This window comes from Mycteria americana, chromosome 24, assembly GCF_035582795.1.
Source record: "Mycteria americana isolate JAX WOST 10 ecotype Jacksonville Zoo and Gardens chromosome 24, USCA_MyAme_1.0, whole genome shotgun sequence".
NCBI classification, from domain to species: domain Eukaryota; kingdom Metazoa; phylum Chordata; class Aves; order Ciconiiformes; family Ciconiidae; genus Mycteria; species Mycteria americana.
In genome coordinates this window covers 1,040,111-1,061,521 of record NC_134388.1, presented here as the reverse complement: position 1 = coordinate 1,061,521, position 21,411 = coordinate 1,040,111, and the positions used below count along the sequence as shown (strand labels likewise).

The following is a 21,411-nucleotide window of genomic DNA, read 5'->3' as shown; positions in this document are numbered from 1 at the left end:
GTGCCATCCCCTGCCCTGGGGTCCCTCCAGGCTGGGGTCTCTCCAGCACGGACACCACGGTGGCCAAGGACACGCGGACCCTGCTCAGTTGACGGTGCCGCTCTGGATCCTTCCCTCCGTGCTCTCCGTCGCACCACAGGGGCTCCCCGTGCCGCTCAGCCCGCCCAGGCAGACAGCATCTGCGGGGACGGGAGGGAAGAGACGGGTTAGGAGCCATTGCAGCTGCTGGGGTGACCCACCACGTGCTGGCCTGGACCTCCTGGGCTCTCCTGCCATTGGCACGAGGGGCCCCAGCACGTCTCCAAGGCAGCACGGGGGGGGTCCGTCCTCTCCCTAGAGCAAGGGGCACCCCACCCCTAACCCCTACCCGCACATCTGGCTACCAGCATGCAGAGCAGCCCCCCCCGCCCCTCAGTGGCCCACAGGGTGCCAGGGTCAGCACGGCCACCCCAGGGCCAGGCAGGGGTGGACCCTGCCCTCCAGGAGGGCACAGCAAGCAGGCGCAGCCCCCGGCTCCGGGGCCAGGAGCGGCAGAAGCGGGATGACGGCCCTGCCCCGTGTGCCTACCATGAGGGTTCCGCCGCGGGCAGAGCCGCGAGCGTCCCCGCAGCCAGCCCTGCCACGGCACCTCCCGCCGGGACAGGGCTCCCGCCGCCTCCCCGCAGCTGGGGCCATCTGGAAAGACACTTCCGCTTTAGCCCAGGCTGGCACAGGACACGGGGCTCCCAGAGCCCCCAGCCACATGCCTGCCCCCCACCCCGGTGCCCCCAGCTCCACTCACGGTAGCGGACACGGATGGGCCAGACCATGATGCAGCACAGAGAGGCGACGGCAGCGATGGCAATGCCTCCGGTGACCAACACCATCACCCAGTGGTAGAAGCTGACGCAGGCAGGGCAGCAGAGCTCGGTCCTGCAGGGAGAGGGCAGGGACGTGGCTTGGTGGCCAGGACCGGAGCCTGGCCCAACGCTGCCCAAGTGCCCTGGGGCTGCTGACAGCGGTCCCACGTCCTTGGTGTCCGGACTGGTTCACACTGGGACGTGAGGAAAAGGTCCAAGGGCAAGGAGGGAGGGCAGCACCCTGGACATTGAGATCCCCAGCCCCTTTGTGCATGCCAGAGATGCAGCCCTCGTCCAGGGCCAGAAGAGAAGTCGAGGAAGGATTTAAGACAAATCAGAGCTGGTTTCCACCCGTGTCTCTCGCTCCGAACAAGGGATATTTGCTGCCTGGCCCCCAGGCGACGCGGTGGGAGCTGCCACTGGGAGGGTTCCCGCCCCGCAGGGACGCTTACGGGCAGGGGTGCAGGTTCTGGATCGCCATCACGGCCAGGCCGTTGGCCATCTTGTCTGTGAAGCTCATGGCGCCGTAGACGAAGGCGCCGCTGTGCTGCGGGGGAGAGGAAACCTCAGCGGCCGCTGCGCCGAGCCCGGCAGCGAGAGCCTTGTGCCCTCTCATGGGCAGAGCCCATATTACAGCAGAGCCCGAGCACAGGGCACAGGGCTGCCCGCACCCCCGGTCCCCCCCAGTCCCACGCCAGTGACCGCCCCAGCCCGCGGGCTCCGAGCCCCGCTGTGACGCCCCGGTCCGTCCCGGCCGGGAGGAGCGGACGTACCGTGTTGGTGCCGATGAGGTCTGCTGTCATGGAGAGGGAGGTGACCAGGATAGTGGCGGAGCCGGCCCCGAGCAGCACGGCTGCCCCATAGATCTCCGCTCCCATCTGCCTGGCCAGGGTCACCCAGGAGGCAAAGGCCAAGATCACCAGGATGCCCACGAAGTAGGTCAGCTGCTCCGGGCCAGCGTGGGGACGAGCAGAGGGAGAAGGGAGAGCTCAGACCCCGGCTCGGCTGACACCCAGCAAGGCAGGGGTGAGCGGGGAGGGCACGGGGGCCAGCTGCTGCCTAGGACCCGCGGGGGACAGCCCTGGCTCTCTCCCAGCTGCTTTTAAACAAGGAGCCCCCAAGCAGCAAGGGCCTTGCAGGGGTCCAGGCTGTTCTACAGCGTTGGCCGCAGCCTAAGAGCCAAGCCCCCAGCAGAGCTGCAGGCAGGGTGCCTGCGTAGGGCACGGGGACACCCAGCCAGCAGGAGAGGTGGAGGCTTCCCGGGGAGCGGTCCTTGCCGCAGGGCCCCCTCCTGCTGGCACCGCGGACCCTACGCCCCACGCCTGCCCAGGGCGGCTCAGCCAAACCCTCCCTCTGCCTCCCGTGGGCACCGTGGGGCTCCCCCAGCCCGGCCAGGGCTGCACGGCACAGGCTGACTCTGGACCAGCGTCACTTTCCCCAGCCTCAGAGGTGCGCAGGATGGGCCCAGGCCCCCTCGCCCTGCCCACCACCCGCGCTGTCCCAGCGGGACCCACGCTGCAGCAGGGGGTCGTCTGCAGAGGATGCACGAGGGCTCCCTGCTCTCCAGCCAGGCTCAGGTGTGCCGAGTGCTCCGCTCACTTGTGCGGTCAGGGTCTGGCCTCTCCTTGGGTCTAACTCAAACCTCACCAGGCCCCCAGCACTCACATTTCGACCTATCCACTTATTCACAGGCTTCATGAGGAAGGAGGAGAGGAAGCCACTGATGTACATCACCAGGGGGATGGTGGCGATGTATTTCTGCAGGAGACGAGGACAGGGAGACGATCATCAGCACAGGACCCCCGCCCGCGTGACCTCGACACGCAGGCAGGGACCTGCCCTGCGCCCACCTTGGACAGCAGCAGCGAGTTGGTCAGGTACATGGCGATGTAGGTCTGGGACAGGTTGACGATGAGCCGGGTGGACATGTAGAGCGCCGCAACCTGTGAGGGGACAGAGACAGGGCAGCACCACTCAGTCCGTGCAAATGGGAGGTTAGGGAAGGCTGGCACCTTCCATGCCCAACCCTGTCACGGCACAGATGCCCCCTGAGAAGGGGACAGCCCCCCGGACGTGGTACGTGGGTGCCCAGTACAGCCCATCTCTCCATCCCCACCCGCACCAGGGGCACGTCCCACTGCCAGGGGATGCCCGCAGCACCCAGGCAGGGCAGCAGCCCAGGACAGGCACCGCAAGCCCTGCCCGCAGCCGTACCTGGTAGAAGGCAGGCTCCAGCAGCCAGTCTTTCCAGATCAGCAGCGGCTGTGGGGGGCTCATACGCTCCTTCTGCAGCAAGGGCGTGCTCTCCTCCAGCTGGGGCAGCGAGCCCGGCGGGTACGGCTTCTCTTTGGTGCCCAGGTGGAAGATGAGGGAGAACACGGCCCCCAGCACCACCACAATGAGGGACAGGTTCTGGGTGGGGCAGAGGGGGTGAGCATAGCAGGGGGTGCCCTTTGCCTGCCCATCATCCACCCCCCAGCAGTCCGGTGGGTAAAGAAGGGCTCCCAAAAACCCAGGGAGAGCTCAGTGCGGCCCCTGCCCAGTGCGGTAGGTGACATTTCAGGGCACTGCTATTTTGCTCCCTCCAGTACCTCCCCCGTTGAGCCATGTCCCACCCAGGGAAGAGACGACCCCAGAGACTGAGCCCTGCCACTTACCCGAAATATAGGGACATCCTGGATGCCTAGGTGCTCTCTGTGGTCAGGCTGGTCCACCTGGAAGTGCAGCAGGAGCCAGGCCAGGCCGTACACAGTGATATTGGCCATGACGGTAAAGGCGTACCTGGGGGGGAGACAGCACCTCAGGGTGATGCAGAGGGACAAGCACAGCTCCAGGCACGGCGGGGACACCCTGACCCAAGGCTGCCCTCCAAGCCAGGCACGCTACAGCCAGCTTTGCACCCCAGTGTCATTGCTGAGGCGACACCTCCAAGAGCACGCGGCCTCTGGCCAGGCGTTAGCCTTACTGGTGCACCTCCCAGCATGCCCAATGCAAGCCTCGAGGCACGACTGGGAGGAGACCAAGATCCCTCTGGGTCAGCCTGTCCACAGTCCAGTCACAGCTCACCTCTGCCCCACGATGCCCTGAGCTGCCTGACCCACTGCCCCCAGAGCCGGACCCCTTGGCCCCAGGGTTACCCCAGCACTGCCCCTCATCCTCCCTGCCTGGCTGCGCTGCGGTCCCCGCTCGCCTGCCGGAAGGGGAACTTCCTCCCACCGGGGCAGATAACCAAGCCCTGCTCCATCTGATAAACACCCCTTCCCGCAGCCTGATCCTGCCAGATAAGCGGCGCTGAGCCGGGCTCCACGCACAGAGCTGCACGCGCTGCCCAGCGTAGCCCTGGGGCCATCCCTACCTATGGGACAGCCTCACGGGCCCGTGCCCAGCTCTCCCTGGGGGCATCCAGGGGGAATCTCTTCCCCCCCCTGTGAGCATCACCCTCCGGTCCCCAAGGAGAAGTGCCCCCAGCTCAGGGAAGTGCCCCACGGGCTGTGTCACCAGCATTCCTGGCATCAGGACATTCCCTCCTGGCACTGAAGTGTTTGGGCCACCAACCCAGAAGACCAGTTGTCACTCGGACACATCCTGCAGGACACCCACAGAGCCCAGGCCTGGTCCTGCTGTACCGAGGGCTCAAGTGTGCCATAGCACACAGGGGACGTCAGGCCCGTGGCACCCAGGGGACCTCTCGTCACACAAGCGATGGGACCCGGCGCAGGCAGGGCTGCTCCCCGGGGTTCAGGGGACACCTAGGTCTGGCCATGCTCACCTGAAAGCTGTGAGCTCCACCTTCTCATGGTCACTGGTCACCAGCTCGGGGATGAGGGACAGGTGGGAGATCTGTGTGGCTGCCCAGCCGAATTGGAAGATGATGATGAAGGGGAGGTAGTAGATGAAGGTTGCCCACTGCGGTGTGTTCTCCTTGCAACCCAGGCAGGGGTTGAAGATGAAGGGGAAGGACACGAGGACGCAGGTGGTGCCTGGGAAGAGAGTGGAGTGGTGAGAGGCTGCAAGCCCTGGGACCCCAATGACCCAGCCAGCTCAGACAGACAGACAGACACAGCCAGCCCTCTACTAGGACAGGTCCTACCCCACAGGTCTGGTGATGGAGGTGGGCCCCTGCCCCCAGCCAGGTGAGACACGTAGAGCCCCAGATGCCCCCTCACCCCGTCCTGCACGGGGTGACGTCCTTCCCTCTCGCACCCAGCGGTGAGACGGACAGACAGACGCTTGTCAGCAGACTTTTCCCCAGTCAAGTTCCCCCCCACGAAATGCAGCACCATCTCGCACCTGCTCTGTCCCCCTCAAAACGCCAGAGGACAGACCCTCACGCCGTCATGACACGCAGCCACCGAGGGCTCCTCTTCCCATCTCCAGCCTGCAGATAACCAGCCCCAAGGACACGCGCCGCCCTGCCGCCTGCCCGAGGGTGATAAGGCACCCCGAGGGCCAGGAGGGCTCCGCGCCGTCCTGCGGGCGCAGGGCCAGCCCATCTGTCCCCTTGTCCCTTCTCCCATGGGGCTGGCAGAGGGAGCCACGCTCCCTCCACGTTTGCAGAAGTCACCTGCAGGGCGATGGCCAGGGACGCCTCCAGTGCAATGGGGGGGACAGGAGCAGATCTGCCCCCCACGCCAGGCTCTGAGCCATGGGAAGGTCCCCGCTGAGTCAGGGACAGCAGAGCCAGGCTCCTCCTTCTGCCGCAGCGTGACGGCGTGGGGACGCCTGCGTGGAGCAGGCAGGGACAGGCTGGCTTCCCCCTCCCCTTTCACAAGGTTACGGAGCAAATCTGCTGAGATGCTCCGCTGCTCCCGAGGCTCAGGCGCCGACGCGGAGACGGCCGTGTGCCCTGTCCTGTACGCCTCCAGCTTCACCGAGCGCTGCCAAAGAGCCGCAGGAACCTGTTCCTGTAGCTGAGGGGAACCCGCAGCCGCTTTGCCAGGTCCCCAAGGTCCTCTCTCCAGGGGACTTCGCAAGATCCTCCTCCTCAGGAGCGATTTCTCCTCCTCTTGCTCGTGAACGGCAATTCCTCCTTCCCATCGCTTCCACGTGGCACAGCCACCCCAGCTGCCGCAGGGCCGGGGCAAGGCCATTCTCCCTGCGCCGAGGGCAGGCAGAGACAATCCCAGCCCAGCTCAGATCCATCCTCAGCAAGGACCCCGGCAGGGTGCTGGGTGCTGTCCTGCACCGGCTCGCAGCTGGCTCTGGTGCTCCAGGAGCTCCCCGAAGGACAGGGGACTCGGGCACATCACGGTGTCTCTGCCCCAGGCAAGCCACCGGGACGGGAAGGGTCCGAGAAGGTTCAAACCAGAGCAGACCTCCTTTGTTCCCTGTTACAGGGCTGTTGGTTTTAACCAAGGCCCATCTGGAGGATCGAGGAGGCTCTGCCCGCTCCCCGCTCCCCGGGCCCCGCAGGGCCGAGCTCTTCAGTCCCCTAAGGGCTGCGAGGGACTTGCCCGCGTCCCCAGGGGAGCGCTGGGGCAGGAGCTGCGGGCCCCAGGCTGCTGCAGCCTCCACATCCGCCCCTGCGCCCACCCACGAGCCATCGCTGCCATCCCACCCTCCTGTCACTCCCTCCTCCTCATGGCCCCCAGGGACAGGCAGAGGCCACCCCCATGGAGCCGTGCTCCTCTGGCACGGGGCTGTGAGCTGCATCCCGACACCCGCATATCCCCGGGTCTGCCCAAGCGAACGTGGCTTCACTGTGAGCCAGAGGGGTCCTGGGGACCCCCCACTCTCCCAAGCGGGGCCGTGGGAGCCCCCCAAGGCCACCCTGCCCATCCCTGCAGCACCCTCGGGCAGGCAGCAGAGGTCCAGGCTCTCGTCTCCCGGCCCTGTGGGGCAGGATCATGGGAACGCCAGGCTGCGCGGCACAGGTGCCCTGGGCAGGGAATTTGGTACAGCGCTGCCAGACTGACTCAGGCAGCAGAGAGCGGCTCATCCTTCCCGCCCCACTGCGGCAGGAAGCTGCCCCCCAAAAAAGCTGGCGAGCAGGCAGGCCAGCGTGTGGGGTGAGCCGCCCAGGACCGCCAGCACTGGCAGCCCAGCGCCGCGGTGGGGAGATGCCACCGATAGCAACTCGTGCTATCTCACCCCCTGCCCCGGGGCTGCGGTTTCACAACGTTTCCTCTGATCTGAGCACGAGTTGCCACCAGACAAGCCGTCCCACTCCCACATGAAGCATCTTGCCGCAGCGTGACTGAGTGAGCCGAGAGTGGTACCGGCACAGCCGGTTCCAATGGGTTTGCTGGCCCCGCTCGGTCGCACCGCGGTCAGCCAAGGGAGGTGGTGGGGTAGCCCCCACATCTAGGAATAACCCGCTCTCCGGTCAGGGAAACGCAGCGTCCACCCGTGCTGCTGAAGCAGGCAGGGCCAGGCAGGGTGCCCTGCTCCCCGCAGCCAGGAGCGGAGCCGGCCGGGGCAGCCGCAGCCCCTGTGCAAGATGTGATTCAGGACTTCCCCTTCGGTGCACGCTAGGCAGCACCCAGCTGGAGCGGATCTGCCCGGGGAGGGGGGGAAGCACAGCTCCAGCCACTTCCCTAAATCTAGGGCGCGGATCTAGCCGACGCCACTGCACCAGGGGGTGAAGCTGCCCCCCTCGACACCCTCCCTGACTCGCCAAGCAAAACTCTGGGGAGATCAGCCACCTTATCAGGCTATCGTTCGGTTGCACGAAGCGGTTGGCCAAGATAAATTCAGGATCAAGATAAGAGCACCCACACTACAACCGTCCTCTCTTCGCACGGGTCCACTCCAGGCTAGCCTTCACTCAGGCGTTCCCGTGCCGTTACCGGGAGGAAGCATCGAGGGTCTTTATCTCTGGCTGTCAATGGACGCTTCTTCACGCTAACTGCCCCATTCCCCATCGCCAGGTCAGCAGGGACCGGGCAGGCTCCTGTGCCGGTCGCAGCACCAAGGACCCTTCTCCAGGTCACGCTGTCCCCTCAGAGAGGGACCCCGACACAGGAGTCCCCACCAGCCCCTGCACTTCATTGCATTTTTTGACCCCAGGGCACGATGCAAGACGAGCGCCTGTTAATAATTCACACCAAGCCGGTGCCTCCTCCGCATTCCCACGGGGCCCTTACTCACCAGGCGCCGGCTGCCTTCCCCTGCCGCGGCCGGGCAGCGCTGCCTGCAGACACAGCACGTGAGGTGCCCAGCCCCAGCGCGGTCAAGGGCCCTGCGCCTCCAGGGTCACCCATGGGGACAACTGAGAGCTGCCCCGCCACAGGCAAGTCCCGGGTAAAGCCCCGGAAAGGCCAGATTTTACCGTCGGTCTCATTTTTGCTGTAGCATCGACCGGCTACGTGCACAGCTCTCACCCCGACTCAACGCCACCCCCGCACAGGGACACCCTGCAGCCCCCCGCCACCACACAGGGATGGCCCGAGGGACAGCGGGGGAGCCGCGGGCTGCGAGCGCCCAGCCAGCCCCTGCCGCCGCGGCACGGGCCACCGAGATGGGGACAGTGCCCAGGCAGGACGGGGACACTGCAGTGCCCCTTCCCCACCTGGGTTCAGCCACCCATGTCTGGGGCATCCCGGAGCACCCTGCTGTCCCCCCCAGGGCTGTGCCCTACACATGGGGCACCCCAGTCGCCACCTCGCTGCCATGGGGGATGCTGTCTCTCCACATGGGGCACCCAGAAAGGCACCTCCCGGTCTGCCCCCCTCCACGCAGGGCACCCCGAGCCCATCTCCCCCCACCCAGGGCACTGCCGCCCCAGCCCTGACATTGCCTAGGGTGGTTCACCCTCCATACAGGGCAACCAGGAAAGCCCCCCCCGGGCAGCCCCCTTCCACAGGGGGGCTGCTCCCTTCCACCCCAGGGCACCCAATTCTGCTTGCCCCTGGGGCTGCCCCTCTCCATCTGGGGGGGACCCAGTCCCCACCTCACTGCCATGGGGGCTGTTCCCCCCTCCAGGCAGGAGGCTCCAGGAAGGCTTCCCTGGGGCTGACCCCCACCCCAGAAAGGCTCCCCCAGGGCCACCCATCTTCACCCAGGGCACCCTGGAAAGGCGCCCTCGGTCCCCCCCCCAGGGCATCCCAGAAAGGCACCCTGGTGTCATCCCCCCCCACCCAGGGCACCCCCAGGGCTGACCCCCCACCGCAGAAAGGCACCCCCGGCACTGATCCTGCACCCAGAAAGGCTCCCCCAGGGCTCACCCCACACCCCAGAAAGGCTCCCCCAGGGCCACCCATCTTCAGGGAGGCTTCCCTCCACGCAGGGCACCCTGGAAAGGCACCCTCGGTTCCCCCACCCAGGGCACCCCAGAAAGGCTCTGCCGGCGCTGACCCCGCAACCCAGAGCACCCCAGCAAAGCCCCCCCCCCGTCCCCCCCCCAGCACCCACCGGCGAGGTGCCAGGACTTCCTCCGCCCGTAGCGGCCGCAGCCGGCGGAGCGGTCGGCCTCGTAGCCGAGGAGCGGCGTGCAGAGCCCGTCGGCCACTTGCCCGGCCAGCAGCAGGGCCCCGGCCAGGCGGTGGCCGTAGCCCAGCACGGCGTGCAGGTACAGCAGCAGGTAGGTGAACCACAGCGAGGCGCACAGGTCGTTCAGGAAGTGCCCGGCCGCGAAGCTCAGCCGCGCCCGCAGCGCCAGCGCCGCCGCGCCGCCACCCGCTCCCGCCGCCGGGGGCTCCGCCATGGCGCGCCGCCGCCGGCCCGCAGCGCCCGGGACGGGACGGGACGGGACGGGACGGGGCGGGGCGGGGCTGCGGCGCTGCCCGGCCCCGCCGTGCCGGTGCCCCCCCCGCCTCGGCCGGCTCTGCCCCCCCCCCCCCCCCGCCGGGCCGCCGCCCCCCGGCGCGGGGGAGGATGCTCCGGGCCGTGCCCGCGGGTGCCGGGCCCGGGGGGCGCCGGGGCTCCTGGTGGTGGACACCGGAACCGGGGGGGGGGGGGTACGGGGGTCAGTGGGACGCTGGGGGGACTACTGGCGCCATGGGGATCCCCTGCTTGGGTGGGTACTGGGGTCACTGGGAACAGCGTGGGGGTACTGGGCTGACTGGAACCTCCTCTTGAGTAGGTCATGGGGTGACTGGGACCAGTATGGGCAGTACTGGGCTGACTGGGACCTCCTCTTGAGTAGGTCATGGGGTGACTGGGACCATTATGGGCAGTACTGGGGTCACTGGGAACAGCGTGGGGGTACTGGGCTGACTGGGACCTCCTCCTGAGTAGGTGCTGGGGTGACTGGGACCAGTATGGGCAGCACTGGGGTCACTGGGAACAGCGTGGGGGTACTGGGCTGACTGGGACCTCCTCTTGAGTAGGTCATGGGGTGACTGGGACCATTATGGGCAGTACTGGGGTCACTGGGAGCAGTGTGGGGGGAGTACTAGGGTCATGGGGACTCTGGGGTGACTACTGGAGTCATGAGACCCCACGCCTTGGCTGAACACTGGGGTCACTGGGAGCAGTGTGGGCGTACTGAGATGACTGGGACCTCCTCTTGAGTAGGTACTGGGGTGACTGGGACCAGTATGGGGGTACTGGGCTGACTGGGACCTCCTCTTGAGTAGGTACTGGGGTGACTGGGACCAGTATGGGCAGTACTGGGGTCACTGGGAACAGCGTGGGGGTACTGGGCTGACTGGGACCTCCTCCTGAGTAGGTATTGGGGTGACTGGGACCATTATGGGCAGCACTGGGGTCACTGGGAACAGCGTGGGGGTACTGGGCTGACTGGGACCTCCTCTTGAGTAGGTCATGGGGTGACTGGGACCAGTATGGGCAGTACTGGGGTCACTGGGAACAGCGTGGGGGTACTGGGCTGACTGGGACCTCCTCTTGAGTAGGTCATGGGGTGACTGGGACCATTATGGGCAGTACTGGGGTCACTGGGAGCCGTGTGGGGGGAGTACTAGGGTCATGGGGACTCTGGGGTGACTACTGGAGTCATGAGACCCCACCCCTTGGCTGAACACTGGGGTCACTGGGAGCAGTGTGGGTGTACTGAGATGACTGGGACCTCCTCTTGAGTAGGTACTGGGGTGACTGGGACCAGTATGGGCAGCACTGGGGTCACTGGGAACAGCGTGGGGGTACTGGGCTGACTGGGACCTCCCCTTGAGTAGGTCATGGGGTGACTGGGACCAGTGTGGGCAGTACTGGGGTCACTGGGACCCCCCCCTTGAGGGGAGTGCTGTGGTCACTGGGACGCAGAGGTGACTACTGGCATCATGGGGACCTGCAATTCGGTGCATACTGGGGTCACTGGAGCCAGTATGGGCAGTGCCTGGGGTCACTAGGACCAGTACAGGCAGCACTGGGGTCAGGGGGTCCCCCCTTGAGGGGGAGTACTGGGGACACTGGGAGCAGTGGGAGGGGGTTCAGGGCCATTGGGACCCCAAGGGTGGGCATTGGGGCCACTGGGAGCAGCCGTGGGGTACTGGGGTTGCTGGGAGCGCTGGGGAAGGGTAACGGGAGTCACTGGGAGAGCCCTGAGGTGGGCACTGGAGTTACTGGGAGCAATGGGAGGATGCTGGGATCACTGGGGCTGGGGGCGCTAGGAGCAGTGAGGGCACACTGGGGCCACTGGAGCCCCCCGAGGTCCCTCCCGGGGCTCCCCGCCCTGGACGCCGGGGTGAGCCCTGAGGGCACCCACGGTGGGTCGGCTGCTGTGGGCCCCCCGGGCCCTGTCGTTGCCCCTTTAAGGCGCTGCCCTCCCCGCAGCACTTTCCCGTCCCCACGCCGATTGCTGATTGGCGGGCAGCCTGCCGCGCGCCGCGAACTCAACGTACGCGCGCGCGCCGCGCCGGCCGGCCCCGCCCGCCCCTCGCCCCGCCCGCTCCCCGCCGCTTACCTCTGACGTGACCCGTTCCAGCCAATCCGCGTTAGGCTGCGCCCGCCACGGCTCGGCGCGGGCGGCCAATCGGAGGCGCCGAGGCGGGCTTCTCGTTTGCATAATAATAGAGGGGCGTGGCCAGGTGAGGAAGGCGGTGGAGGACGCCGGCGGCGCCGGGAAGGTGGGGGCGGGGGCCGGGGCCGGGGTCCCGGCGGGGGGCGATGAGGGGGGGCGGGGCGGGTGGGGGCAGCGGTGGGGGCCCGGGAGGACGGGAGGGGGGGGTCAGAGGGGGCTGGGCTGGGGCTCGGGCGGGGGGCGGGGAGACCGAAAGGGGGGGGGGGGGGGGCTGGCCGGGGAGGAGACGCCGTTTGGGGGGGGACGGACTGCGATGTCCCCGCAGGGAGGGACCTCTCCGGGGGGGGGGAGGCTTGGGCGGGAGGGGGGGGGGGGGGCACAGGCCGGGGAGCGTGGAGTGGCGGGGGCCCGGGGGTGTCCCGCCGAGGTGCCCCCTCGGAGCTCCCGCAGCGCCAGCCCCCGCCCCGTCCCCCGCCGGGCGGGGCTGCCAGCTCCGGCTCTGTCCCCCAGGGGTGCGGACCCGAGCAGAGCCGCGCGGCCCCGGAGCCATGGCCCACAGCGCCAAGCAGCTGCCTGCCGCGATGCTGTAAGTGCCGCTCCCCGCCGCGCTCGGGGCCCCGTGTCCCGCGTGCCGCCAGCCGCTCCACCTCGGCCCGTCCCCTGCCGGCGCCGGGCCTTTGTCCCTTGCTGAGGGGTGGCCGGTCTGGCCCTGCGAGCCCGGGGGCCTTCTGCCTGCTTCGGGGACCGCCGGCCCCTCCTGCGGGCCGCGGCGCTCTGCCCTCGCCGGCCTGCTTCCTTCGCCGGGGCTCGGCCGGGCCGGGCCGGCTAGCAGGGGGCGACGGGAGCCCTGGCGCGACAGCGGCGGCTGCTGAGATTAAGGCCGGCGAGGTCTGGATTCACGCGGGGTGAACCGCGGTGCTGTCCCGAGCTGGTGTCGACCGCTCTCCCGGCGGAGGGGCCGTGGGGCCTGCCGGGGGGGGGGGGGAGCGCCTCTGGGGTGGAGGGAGGTGGGTGCCAGAGCGAACCGGCCGAGGGAGGCTCTGACAAGAGGAGGAATCTTGCTTGAAATAACTTTACTTTTTAAAGCATCCTTAGGCACGCCAGGAATCCGGATCGCGGAGGGGGGAGGCGGAGATCTGGCGTCTGGTGGTGGAGGGTGTTAGCCTGTTCCCGGCCGTGGCGGCTGAGCGCGATGATGCTGTCTGGGCATCGGCAGGAATGTTTCTGTTAGAGCTGATAAAGAAAGCCTAAGGCTGGCCGTGCCCGTGCGGAGCCTCAGGGATGTTGTGGTTTGTTTTTTTTCCCCCAGAAGATAGAAGAAGAGATGGTCTCACACCTTCCCGTAGGCTTTCGTGTGAGCGTGGGGGTGCAGGGCGGCTGGTCAGGCTCGGATCCCAATGGGAAGAGCTTGTGCTGGGCACACGCTCCATCCGCAAGGACCAGTGCGGTTACAGGGGGTGTCCCCGGGGGATTACAGAAAGGACCCCCATCAAATTAATTGCAAGGGTGGCTCGTACGGGTGATAACCTGGTAGTGGTAGGTTGGGGTCTCGGAAGGGATTTGGGTTTACACCAGGTACGTGATGTGACAAACAGGCGAGAGAAATTCTGGGCTGCATCCCGAGCGGGTCGGGATCGCTCTGGGTTTTGGTACACAGCAGCATTTTCTTTCTTTGCTGGGGCTTGTGCTTGGCCCTGCGCTAGTTACCGTGTCTTGTGACTTGGATGAAACCCAAGCGAGCGCTGTTTGCCGCAACGCTCGAGCCCTTCATGGCTCTCCCCATGCGGGGGGCCCGACCACCCTCTGCCAGCAGACATGCTCCGATGGAGCAGGAGCTGTGTCGGGGACCAGAGGGTGCGAGCAGGACAGAGGCTATGGGACGGAGCTATGGGACGGAGCTGGCTGGAGAAGGGGCTGGGGAGGCTCGGGGAGCCCCAGGGTGATGCTGCAGTGAGGCTCCGTGTGCTCAGCCGGGGCAGGGAGGCTCTGCCGAGCCGGGTGCTGGACCCGTGTCCTCCGCTGAAGGCAGGTGCTGATCTGTAAAGACGAGGCATCAAGTTGGAGAGTGGGAGCCAGGGCCGCCGGCCCTGCGTTAGAGCTGCTCGGTGCCTCTCGGTGGCGGCGCCGGCAGCAGGAACCTGATGGAGTGGTTGTGGCTGGAGCGAGTTGAGCTGGCGCAGGCGCCCTGCCCTCATCCTCTGCCTTGAGGGTTCTCCCTATCCCTGGCAGTGCTTGTCCAGGGTGTGGGTGATGCTTCCAGGCGGTGCCCCTGGCGCCAGGATCCAAACCCCCGTGGCTCCTCCTGCCTCGCAGAGGAGGATCAACTGGTTTGCGCTGCTTGGGACTCCTCGCCGAGGTGTGCGCCTCGGCCCTGGTGGCATGCAGGGATGTGACCATCGCTGTCGCCTGCCCCCGAGAGCAGTGCCGACGGCTCCCGGCCCCCTTCCAAATGTCACTGAAAGGTCCCAGGGTCGTCATTGGACCTTGGGGCAGCTTTTGTGTGCCCAGGACTGCCCTGCTCGCCCGGTGCTGGGCTCTGCTCGAGCCCCATCGCTCAACCATGGCCTCCCCTTGCAGGGGAACAGGGACTCCAGGGCTGGTAGCGGGTTTGGGGGCTGTTTGGGTGGGCGCGAGCTGGGGGATCTGGCGAGCGCGAGGCTGCGCTGCCGGGGGATGTGTCACCATTAGTCCCGGTGGTTTCCCAGCCCTTTCTGATGGGTACTTTCTGGCTGCAGACATGCCACGGGCAAAGCTCAGCATGGAAACTTCCTGGTGGCCATCAAGCAGGAGAAGGGAGAGTCAGCACGGACGAGCGGCGAGAAGCCGCATGGCGAGGAGGAGGTGAGTGCCGGTGCCTGCATCCCTCCCTGCACGGTCCCCGGGAGCGGGGTCTGTGTTGCCCAGCCTGGGGCTGTCCCTCCACTTGCCCTTCAGCAGCCCAGGCGCAGCTGGATGAGCCCATGGCTGCGGCCATGGCCCGAAGAAAGACCCAGACCTTCTCTTGAGGGACGGGAGGCCCGGACGGGTCTGCAGGCTGCTCCTGTGTCCTGCCGGCGCGATGGCATTGTGCACTCTGATCCATGCCGGATTGTCCTTTTCCCTTTGCTGGGTGCCAGCCGGTGAAGAAGAGGGGCTGGCCCAAGGGCAAGAAGAGGAAGAAGATCCTTCCCAACGGCCCCAAAGCCCCCGTGACAGGCTACGTCCGTTTCCTGAACGAGCGGCGTGAGCAGATCCGCACGCAGCATCCTGACCTGCCCTTCCCGGAGATCACCAAGATGCTGGGGGCCGAGTGGAGCAAGCTGCAGCTTTCGGAGAAGCAGGTACTGGCCCGCAGGAGAGACCCCCGAGGGCTGGGCAGCACGCTCCGGAGCCTGCACCCCAAACCCCTTTGCTCGCTGCCTGGCTGCAGCTCCACAAAGGGAGCTTGTCCCAGGCGGGCTGGTGAGCAGGAGCTGGGCCTCGAGTAGCGGGGAGGGGTCAGCAGCCCCCCGGGGAGCCTGGGGCCGGGCCAGGCTGAGGACCCTCTGTGACTGTAGCGGTACCTGGACGAAGCGGAGCGGGAGAAGCAGCAGTACATGAAGGAGCTGCGGGAATACCAGCAGTCAGAGGCCTACAAGATGTGCACGGAGAAGATCCAGGAGAAGAAGATCAAAAAAGGTGAGCTGTGGGAGCAGTGGCTGTTGGCATCGCTGCCAGGGTCCGGCCACGTGCTGCCAGAACCTCTCGAGGGGTGCTGGGCTGGCTCCTAGGGGTAACCTCCTTCCTCTTTCCAGAGGACGCGGGCTCTGTGGCAGTGAACACCCTGCTGAATGGGCACCCGCAGAAGGTAAGGCCCTGGCAGGTCTACCCAGGTGTGGGGAAACTGAGGCACGTGGCACCGCTGGGTTCGGCCCACGGGAACCGGGCTGGCTGCAGGTTTGGGCAGAGGGAGAATCATGGGTTGTGCTTCAAGGCGCCAACTTGCCGTTGAAGCAGAGCCTGAAGCGTAGCCATCCTCTGCCCGTCCTCCCTGCCTGCCCAGGCAGGGCCACCCCTTGCCCCGTCCCCGTGCCTCCTTTCTGCCCGGCCCCAAGGAGACAGCGTCCCCTTCAGTGGGCTCAGCCCTGCCTGATCTGTCCCCTCCTGTCCCCTAGGCTGGCGAGTGCAGCGACACCTTCTCCACCTTCGACGTGCCTATCTTCACAGAGGAGTTCTTGGACCAAAACAAAGGTGAGGGGCTGGGCTGCGGGGTGGGGGCTGCCGGCGCTGCAGCATCTTGCTTGGGGGATCGCTGCAGCAAGCAATGCCGCTGCTGGAGCAGCCTGGATGCCGTGGGGCAGGACCACGGCTGGCACCGGGTGTGAAATCCAGGCTGTGAAAGGTCCCTTGTGAGGCTGGATAGAGGGACCGGATCCTGGCTGGAGCCTGGGGGTTGAGCTGAGCCTCTTGGAAGAGTCGTGGCTGGGGAAGGGGTCGGGTTTGGGATGAGCCAGAGGGGCCACCCCTGCTGACACCGTGCCGTCCCGGCAGCCCGGGAGGCTGAGCTGCGGCGCCTGCGGAAGATGAACACGGAGTTTGAGGAGCAGAACGCCATCCTGCAGAAGCACACGGAGAGCATGAACTGTGCCAAGGAGAAGCTGGAGCAGGAGCTGGCCCAGGAGGAGAGACAGACCCTGGCCTTGCAGCAGCAGCTCCAGTCCGTGCGGCAGGCCCTCACCGCCAGCTTCGCCTCCCTCCCCATCCCTGGTGAGTTCAGGGCGGCCGTGGGGACCAGCCTGCCGCTGGGACCTGGTGGCCACACGGAGGGGCACGGTTGAGGCCCTGCACATGGTACAAGTGGGGGCAATGGGGCGGTGATAAATGCTCATCTGCTGATGGGACGGGATCCTGGAGCACTTTGGGGCGCGCTCTGGGGAGCCCAGGGATGTGACAGCCGGTTGGCTCCCCTGTAACGGGGTAGGGCAGGCTGGGAACTGTCCTCTTGAGCCGTAGTCCCAGCTGCGCCCGCAAGGCCAGAGATTAGCCCAAATCCTTTTGTCGGGTGGCCTCTCTCCTGCTGCAGGAGGTGGCACCCAGTGTTCAGGGTCCCTTCCCCGGTCACCAGCACGATGGGCAGGGCTGGGTGGGGACTTGCTGGCCCTGCTAACTGGGCTGCCGCCTCATAGGCACTGGGGAAACCCCCACGCTGAGCACTCTGGACTTCTACATGGCCAAACTGCACAGCGCCATCGAGAGCAACCCACTGCAGCATGAGAAACTGGTGGTGCGCATCAAAGAGATCCTGTCCCGGATAGCCAGGTGAGCTGGGCAGGGCTGGCCGGGGCCGGCGCCCAAGAGCCCTCGTGTCCTGGCGAGTACTGGGACCACTGGGTCAGCCCGTGGCAGGGTGGGCGACAGGAGCCGAGCAGGGAAGGTGTGGGCAGAGAAGGGCTCGGAGCTGCTCCAGGCAGCTGTGGGAGGGAGAAGCCAACCCTCCGTAATTCAGCCTTGCTTTCCTCCCCCTTCAGCGAACACTTGTGAAGAGGACCAGTCCCTCCCGGAGCCTGGGGCCGGCCGGACCACGGCCCTGTCCCTTGGAGCTCACGCAAGGGACAGTCTCTGCTGGTGGTCCGGCTGCTTCCCCCTCCACCCCATGCACCTCGCTGGAGAAGTGAGCTGGGACCCCCCTAGCCCCAGCACGGCTGGGCCCCGCAGCTGCACCATCTCCGAGGACCTCCGGCTTCTGGGGACCAAGCAGTGACAGGGCTGAGAGACCCCAGCCAGCACGGGGCCAGGTGGTCAGCGGTGGGCGTGAGCATCCCCCCCGCTCTCCTGTGAGCTCCCCAGCTCCTGCAGCTCCGCCTTGCCAAGCCAGAGACTCCCCGAAGGCTGTCCGGTGGCAGATGCGGTGCCTGCGAGTCGCCGGCTTGGAGTGAATCAGCCTCTTCAGGGTGACCCAGGGGCTGCTGTTAACCGGCCTGTGATGGAGGGGAGGCAGCCGGGCGCCCTGGGAGCCCCTGGGGCTCGGCGCTGCCTCCTGGCCCCGAGATCAGCCCGGGGAGCCTCTTGGTGCCCTGTCCCGCAGCGGGTCTGGTGGCAGGCTTCCTTCCCCCGCCTCTTGTTTTATTTAATCTTCCTGCTTCCCCTCGCTGCTCCCCCTTGGGTGCCTTCAGCCCCCTGCCCATGTCACCCTGCCTGTCACCTCTCCTTCCCCCACGCCTCTGGGACCAGGCAGGGCAGCTCCTGCCCTCCGCAGCGGTGAAGGCAAAAAAAAAAAAATCTTCATGCCGGAGGGGGAGCCGGGACTGACCCCTTCCTCCCCATGGCAGGGAGCCCGTGGGGCAGCGCACAGGCTTTCGGCTCCTGCCTCCCTGCCCGAGCCCGTCCTGCATCGTGGGACCACTGTGACGGCAGCCGTGTCCTGGCCGTGCTGTGCTGGGGCCGGCCGTCCCCGGGGCTGCCTGTCGCTAATCTCAGACTGTGTAATTAGAGAGTGTCTTATTTTCTTACTAGCACTACGTTGATCTGGCCCTGGGTTTAACCCGGGGCTGCTGTGCGACCGCTCCTCTCTCGCCTGCGAGGTCTGTGCTCTGTAGATGAGTTTCCTGGTTGCCATCTCCTGGTGGCCGCTTGGCTTGGGATGGAGATGGGAGCAAATAAACGTGGGAGAAACAACCAGCCTGGGCTCCGTGTGTTCGTGCTCAGAGGCAGCTTCAGAGCTGCTCCCGGGGGCTTTGGGGTGTGTCGCAAGGGCGACGGCCTTGAGCTCGTTGCTGCAGCCCCCAACCCCAGCTGGGGAGGGTGCGACGGAGCCGGCTCTGGGAGCCCTGCTTGGGGCCCTTCCTATGTGGCAGAGCTCAGCCGATCCCAGGTGGGTGACCTGTGCCGCCGGATCGAGTTCCCAGGCCCGGGGATCACCTTACGGCCGAGCCGGGAGGCAGCACCCATCTATAATTCAGCGGTGGTGGCAGCAGGATGCGGCGGGCAGGCAGGCACGGCAGGCAGGCCCAGGAGGGCAGCCCCATGGAGAACGGCGTGGGGCAGGAGCCGGGGACCCCCGAGCTGCCCGCTGCCGAGAGCATCCCGGCCCCCCGGCCCCCCCGTGCCCGCCCTCGGCTGGTGTTTCACACGCAGCTGGCCCACGGCAGCCCCACGGGGCGCATCGAGGGTTTCACCAACGTCAAGGAGCTCTACGCCAAAATTGCTGAGGTCTTCAGCATCTCGCCCACCGAGGTGAGGGGGCTGTGGCTGCCGGGGCGCAGGGAGGGGGCTTTGCACTCAAAGCGGGGGACGCAGACCCCGTGGCACCGTCCGTGGCCAGCCCTCCCACGGGTCCCCAGCTGCTTGCAAATGCAGCCCCCAAAATGACCCGGAAACGAGCGTTTTAATCTCAGGGCTGTCTCATCTCCTCTGGGGAGTGGTTGGGTGGCTCCGTGCCTCAGTTTCCCCCCCCAGCACGTGGGCAGGGATCTGGGGCTGCCTATTCTCTGGCTGATGCCAGCTGCTGCGTAGCCTGGAGCTGAGGGAAAGGCCCCCGGGGACAGTGCCGCGCTGGGTCCCCGGGCAGGCTGGGTGTCCCTGGACCCCTCTGCTCTGGCAGCTCCTCCTGTCCCGGCACCACCGATGCCCCCCTGCCCTGCCGGGGCGTCCCCAGCCCCCAGTGATGGTGTTCCCTGGGGCAGATCCTCTTTTGCACACTCAACACGCACAAAGTGGACATGCAGAAGCTGCTGGGGGGACAGATCGGCCTGGAGGACTTCATCTTCGCCCACGTCCGAGGCGAGACGAAGGAGGTGGAAGTGACCAAGACGGAGGACGCGCTTGGCCTCACCATCACGGACAACGGGGCTGGCTACGCTTTCATCAAGGTGAACCCTCCCCGCGGGGCCATGCTGGGGCCGGGGGCAGCCCTGGGGGCTGTGGCCCCGCAGGGTGACGTCCCCTGCTGGCACCCCATCCCTGGGACCGTGCTCCTTCCCCGACTCCCCCCTCCCATCAGTCCCCCCCCAGGTCCACCCTGGCCCTGGGGGTCTCCCCCGCCATGGTGCAGTTTGGGGGGACCCTCTCTGCCTGACCCAGTTGATAAAGGACGTGGGACCACGGAGGTGTTTTTGTGCGGGGTGGGATGGGGACTACATCTGTCTGCCTGCCCTTCCCGTGGTGCCACCCTGTCCTTGTGTGTCCCCCATCCCCCTCCGCGGTCCCCAGAGAATCAAGGAGGGGAGCATCATCAACCGCATCCAGACGGTGTGCGTGGGCGACAGCATCGAGGCCATCAATGACCACACCATCGTGGGCTGCCGGCACTACGAGGTGGCCCGGATGCTGCGGGAGCTGCCCCGGGCTCAGCCCTTCACCCTCCGCCTGGTGCAGCCCAAAAAGGCCTTTGGTGAGTCGGGGGTCCCCCTGATCTTGCCCTGGGGACTGGGGGACCCCTGGGAGGAGCTGATCCCTGTGGCCCTCCTGCCCTGCAGCCCCCTCCCCAGGGACCAGGTCCCCCCCAGGGTCCACCACCCCTGTGTGCGCCCCTACCCTGCACCCCCCACCCTGTGAGTACCCCGGAGCACCCCTGCATGGCACCCATGTGGGCATTCCCCAGGGGGTCCCCACACCTGCTTGTGCTCCCTGCGGGCGCACCCACTCCTTTTGTGCGCACTGTTCTGGGCACCCACGAGCACCCTGTAACCGTGTGCGTGCCCACCCTGCACCCATGGGTGTCCCTTACGCCCGTGCTGCCCGTGAGCAGCCCCTCCCCATGCACGGCTCACCCTGCGGTGCCCCCGGGGTGCTGGGACATGCGTGGGCTGGGGCTGGGTGATGGCCAGGGCGGGGGCAACGAGGGGCAGGAGGTGCCAGGCCCTTGCCTGCACCCTCACCGCCCCCTCGCCCCCCCACCCTGGGGCGCAGACATGATCGGGCAGCGGACGCGGCACAGCAAGTCCCCGGGTGAAGGCAGAGTGGCCAGCGGGAAGGAAACGCTGCGGATGCGGGCGCAAGGCCCGGCCACGCTGGAGGAGGGGGTAAGACCCACCCAGAGACCCCCACCCGGAGCCCACGGACGCTCATACCCTGCCCGGGGTGGGGATGAGCATCCCCATGCCCCTGGGTGAACCCTGCACCGCGCCTGCATCGGGCGCGTTGCTGGGTGCCCACGCGTGCAGCACCCATGGGCGCAGCTCCGTGGGAGTGGGGGGTCCCTGGGCCGTGCCCCACCCCCTGGCACCCACCCACTGGGCCTCTTGCCCCCAGCCCAGCCCCTCGGAGGAAGAGGCTGCCCGCCGGGTGGACGACCTGCTGGAGAGCTACATGGGCATCCGTGACAGCGAGCTGGGTGAGCGGGCAGGGCGGGCAGGGGGTGCCCACCCCGGCCCCTCGCCCCCCGCTGACCCTGCCTCTCCTCCTCCCCAGCCTCGACGATGGTGGAGGCGGCGAAGGAGAGCCCCGGCGTGGCCCAGCTCGCCCGCGGCTTGGACTCGGTGCTGGGCGAGTTTGCCTTCCCCCAGGAGTTTGTGGCCGAGGTGTGGGCGGCCGTCTGCCACCCCAAGGGGGGGCAGGAGTAGCTGGGGGGGGCCAGCGGTGCCCCTTGCCTGCGCCCCCTCCCCGCGTCCCCACCCCACCTGGGGCTGGCGGTGCCAGTGGGGGTCCCCATCCTGCCCCCCCGCACCCTCCTGAGCTGCGCCTGGGTTGGGGGGGGCAGCAGGGCACCCACAGCACCCCTCCCCGAGGACCCCCTCACGCACCCCCAAAACGTGGCGG

General features: G+C 67.3%; 3 protein-coding genes across 6 annotated transcripts in view; 2 read left to right on the top strand and 1 right to left on the bottom strand.

Annotated features, from left to right (window-relative positions):
- Positions 1-18,333, top strand: part of HMG20B (high mobility group 20B) — a 149,005-nt gene extending 130,672 nt beyond the window's left edge. For 3 of the 4 annotated variants that reach the window (XM_075524360.1, XM_075524361.1, XM_075524362.1), the window contains exons 2-10: positions 12,212-12,283; positions 14,433-14,538; positions 14,814-15,017; positions 15,234-15,354; positions 15,471-15,523; positions 15,831-15,906; positions 16,207-16,422; positions 16,842-16,974; positions 17,184-18,333. In XM_075524360.1, coding sequence (XP_075380475.1) covers positions 12,246-12,283; positions 14,433-14,538; positions 14,814-15,017; positions 15,234-15,354; positions 15,471-15,523; positions 15,831-15,906; positions 16,207-16,422; positions 16,842-16,974; positions 17,184-17,196 — 960 coding nt within the window. In that variant the 5' untranslated portion in view covers positions 12,212-12,245 and the 3' untranslated portion in view covers positions 17,197-18,333. Of the gene's footprint in view, positions 1-11,769; positions 11,804-12,207; positions 12,284-14,432; positions 14,539-14,813; positions 15,018-15,233; positions 15,355-15,470; positions 15,524-15,830; positions 15,907-16,206; positions 16,423-16,841; positions 16,975-17,183 lie in introns of those variants that run through there. The other variant, XM_075524359.1, reaches the window with a different exon arrangement.
- On the bottom strand, positions 85-9,575 carry MFSD12 (major facilitator superfamily domain containing 12). Its single transcript, XM_075524551.1, has 11 exons — positions 9,192-9,575; positions 4,609-4,819; positions 3,497-3,620; positions 3,054-3,251; positions 2,690-2,782; positions 2,505-2,597; positions 1,613-1,783; positions 1,292-1,386; positions 782-912; positions 424-675; positions 85-179 (listed from the first exon to the last, which is right to left on the bottom strand). Exons 1-11 carry the CDS (start codon positions 9,481-9,483, stop codon positions 85-87), a joined length of 1,755 nt encoding a protein of 584 aa, XP_075380666.1. The 5' UTR covers positions 9,484-9,575.
- A 154-nt stretch (positions 18,334-18,487) lies between the features above and the next one.
- On the top strand, positions 18,488-21,295 carry GIPC3 (GIPC PDZ domain containing family member 3). Its single transcript, XM_075524051.1, has 6 exons — positions 18,488-18,888; positions 19,338-19,523; positions 19,864-20,044; positions 20,563-20,675; positions 20,905-20,986; positions 21,064-21,295. Exons 1-6 carry the CDS (start codon positions 18,631-18,633, stop codon positions 21,213-21,215), a joined length of 972 nt encoding a protein of 323 aa, XP_075380166.1. The 5' UTR covers positions 18,488-18,630; the 3' UTR covers positions 21,216-21,295.
- Positions 21,296-21,411: the final 116 nt, after the last annotated feature.

What these genes read in the sequence shown, in the direction of transcription:
- GIPC3 (XM_075524051.1), top strand. Translation starts at nt 18,631, where the DNA reads ATGCGGCGGGCAGGCAGGCACGGCAGGCAGGCCCAGGAGGGCAGCCCC. An exon ending in TCAGCATCTCGCCCACCGAG is followed by an intron (nt 18,889 to 19,337) that starts GTGAGGGGGCTG and finishes TCCCTGGGGCAG; the next exon opens with ATCCTCTTTTGCACACTCAA. An exon ending in CTGGCTACGCTTTCATCAAG is followed by an intron (nt 19,524 to 19,863) that starts GTGAACCCTCCC and finishes CGCGGTCCCCAG; the next exon opens with AGAATCAAGGAGGGGAGCAT.
- MFSD12 (XM_075524551.1), bottom strand. Translation starts at nt 9,483, where the DNA reads ATGGCGGAGCCCCCGGCGGCGGGAGCGGGTGGCGGCGCGGCGGCGCTG. An exon ending in GTGGAGCTCACAGCTTTCAG is followed by an intron (nt 3,621 to 4,608) that starts GTGAGCATGGCC and finishes TCTCCCCCCCAG; the next exon opens with GTACGCCTTTACCGTCATGG. An exon ending in CAGAACCTGCACCCCTGCCC is followed by an intron (nt 913 to 1,291) that starts GTAAGCGTCCCT and finishes CTCTCCCTGCAG; the next exon opens with GACCGAGCTCTGCTGCCCTG.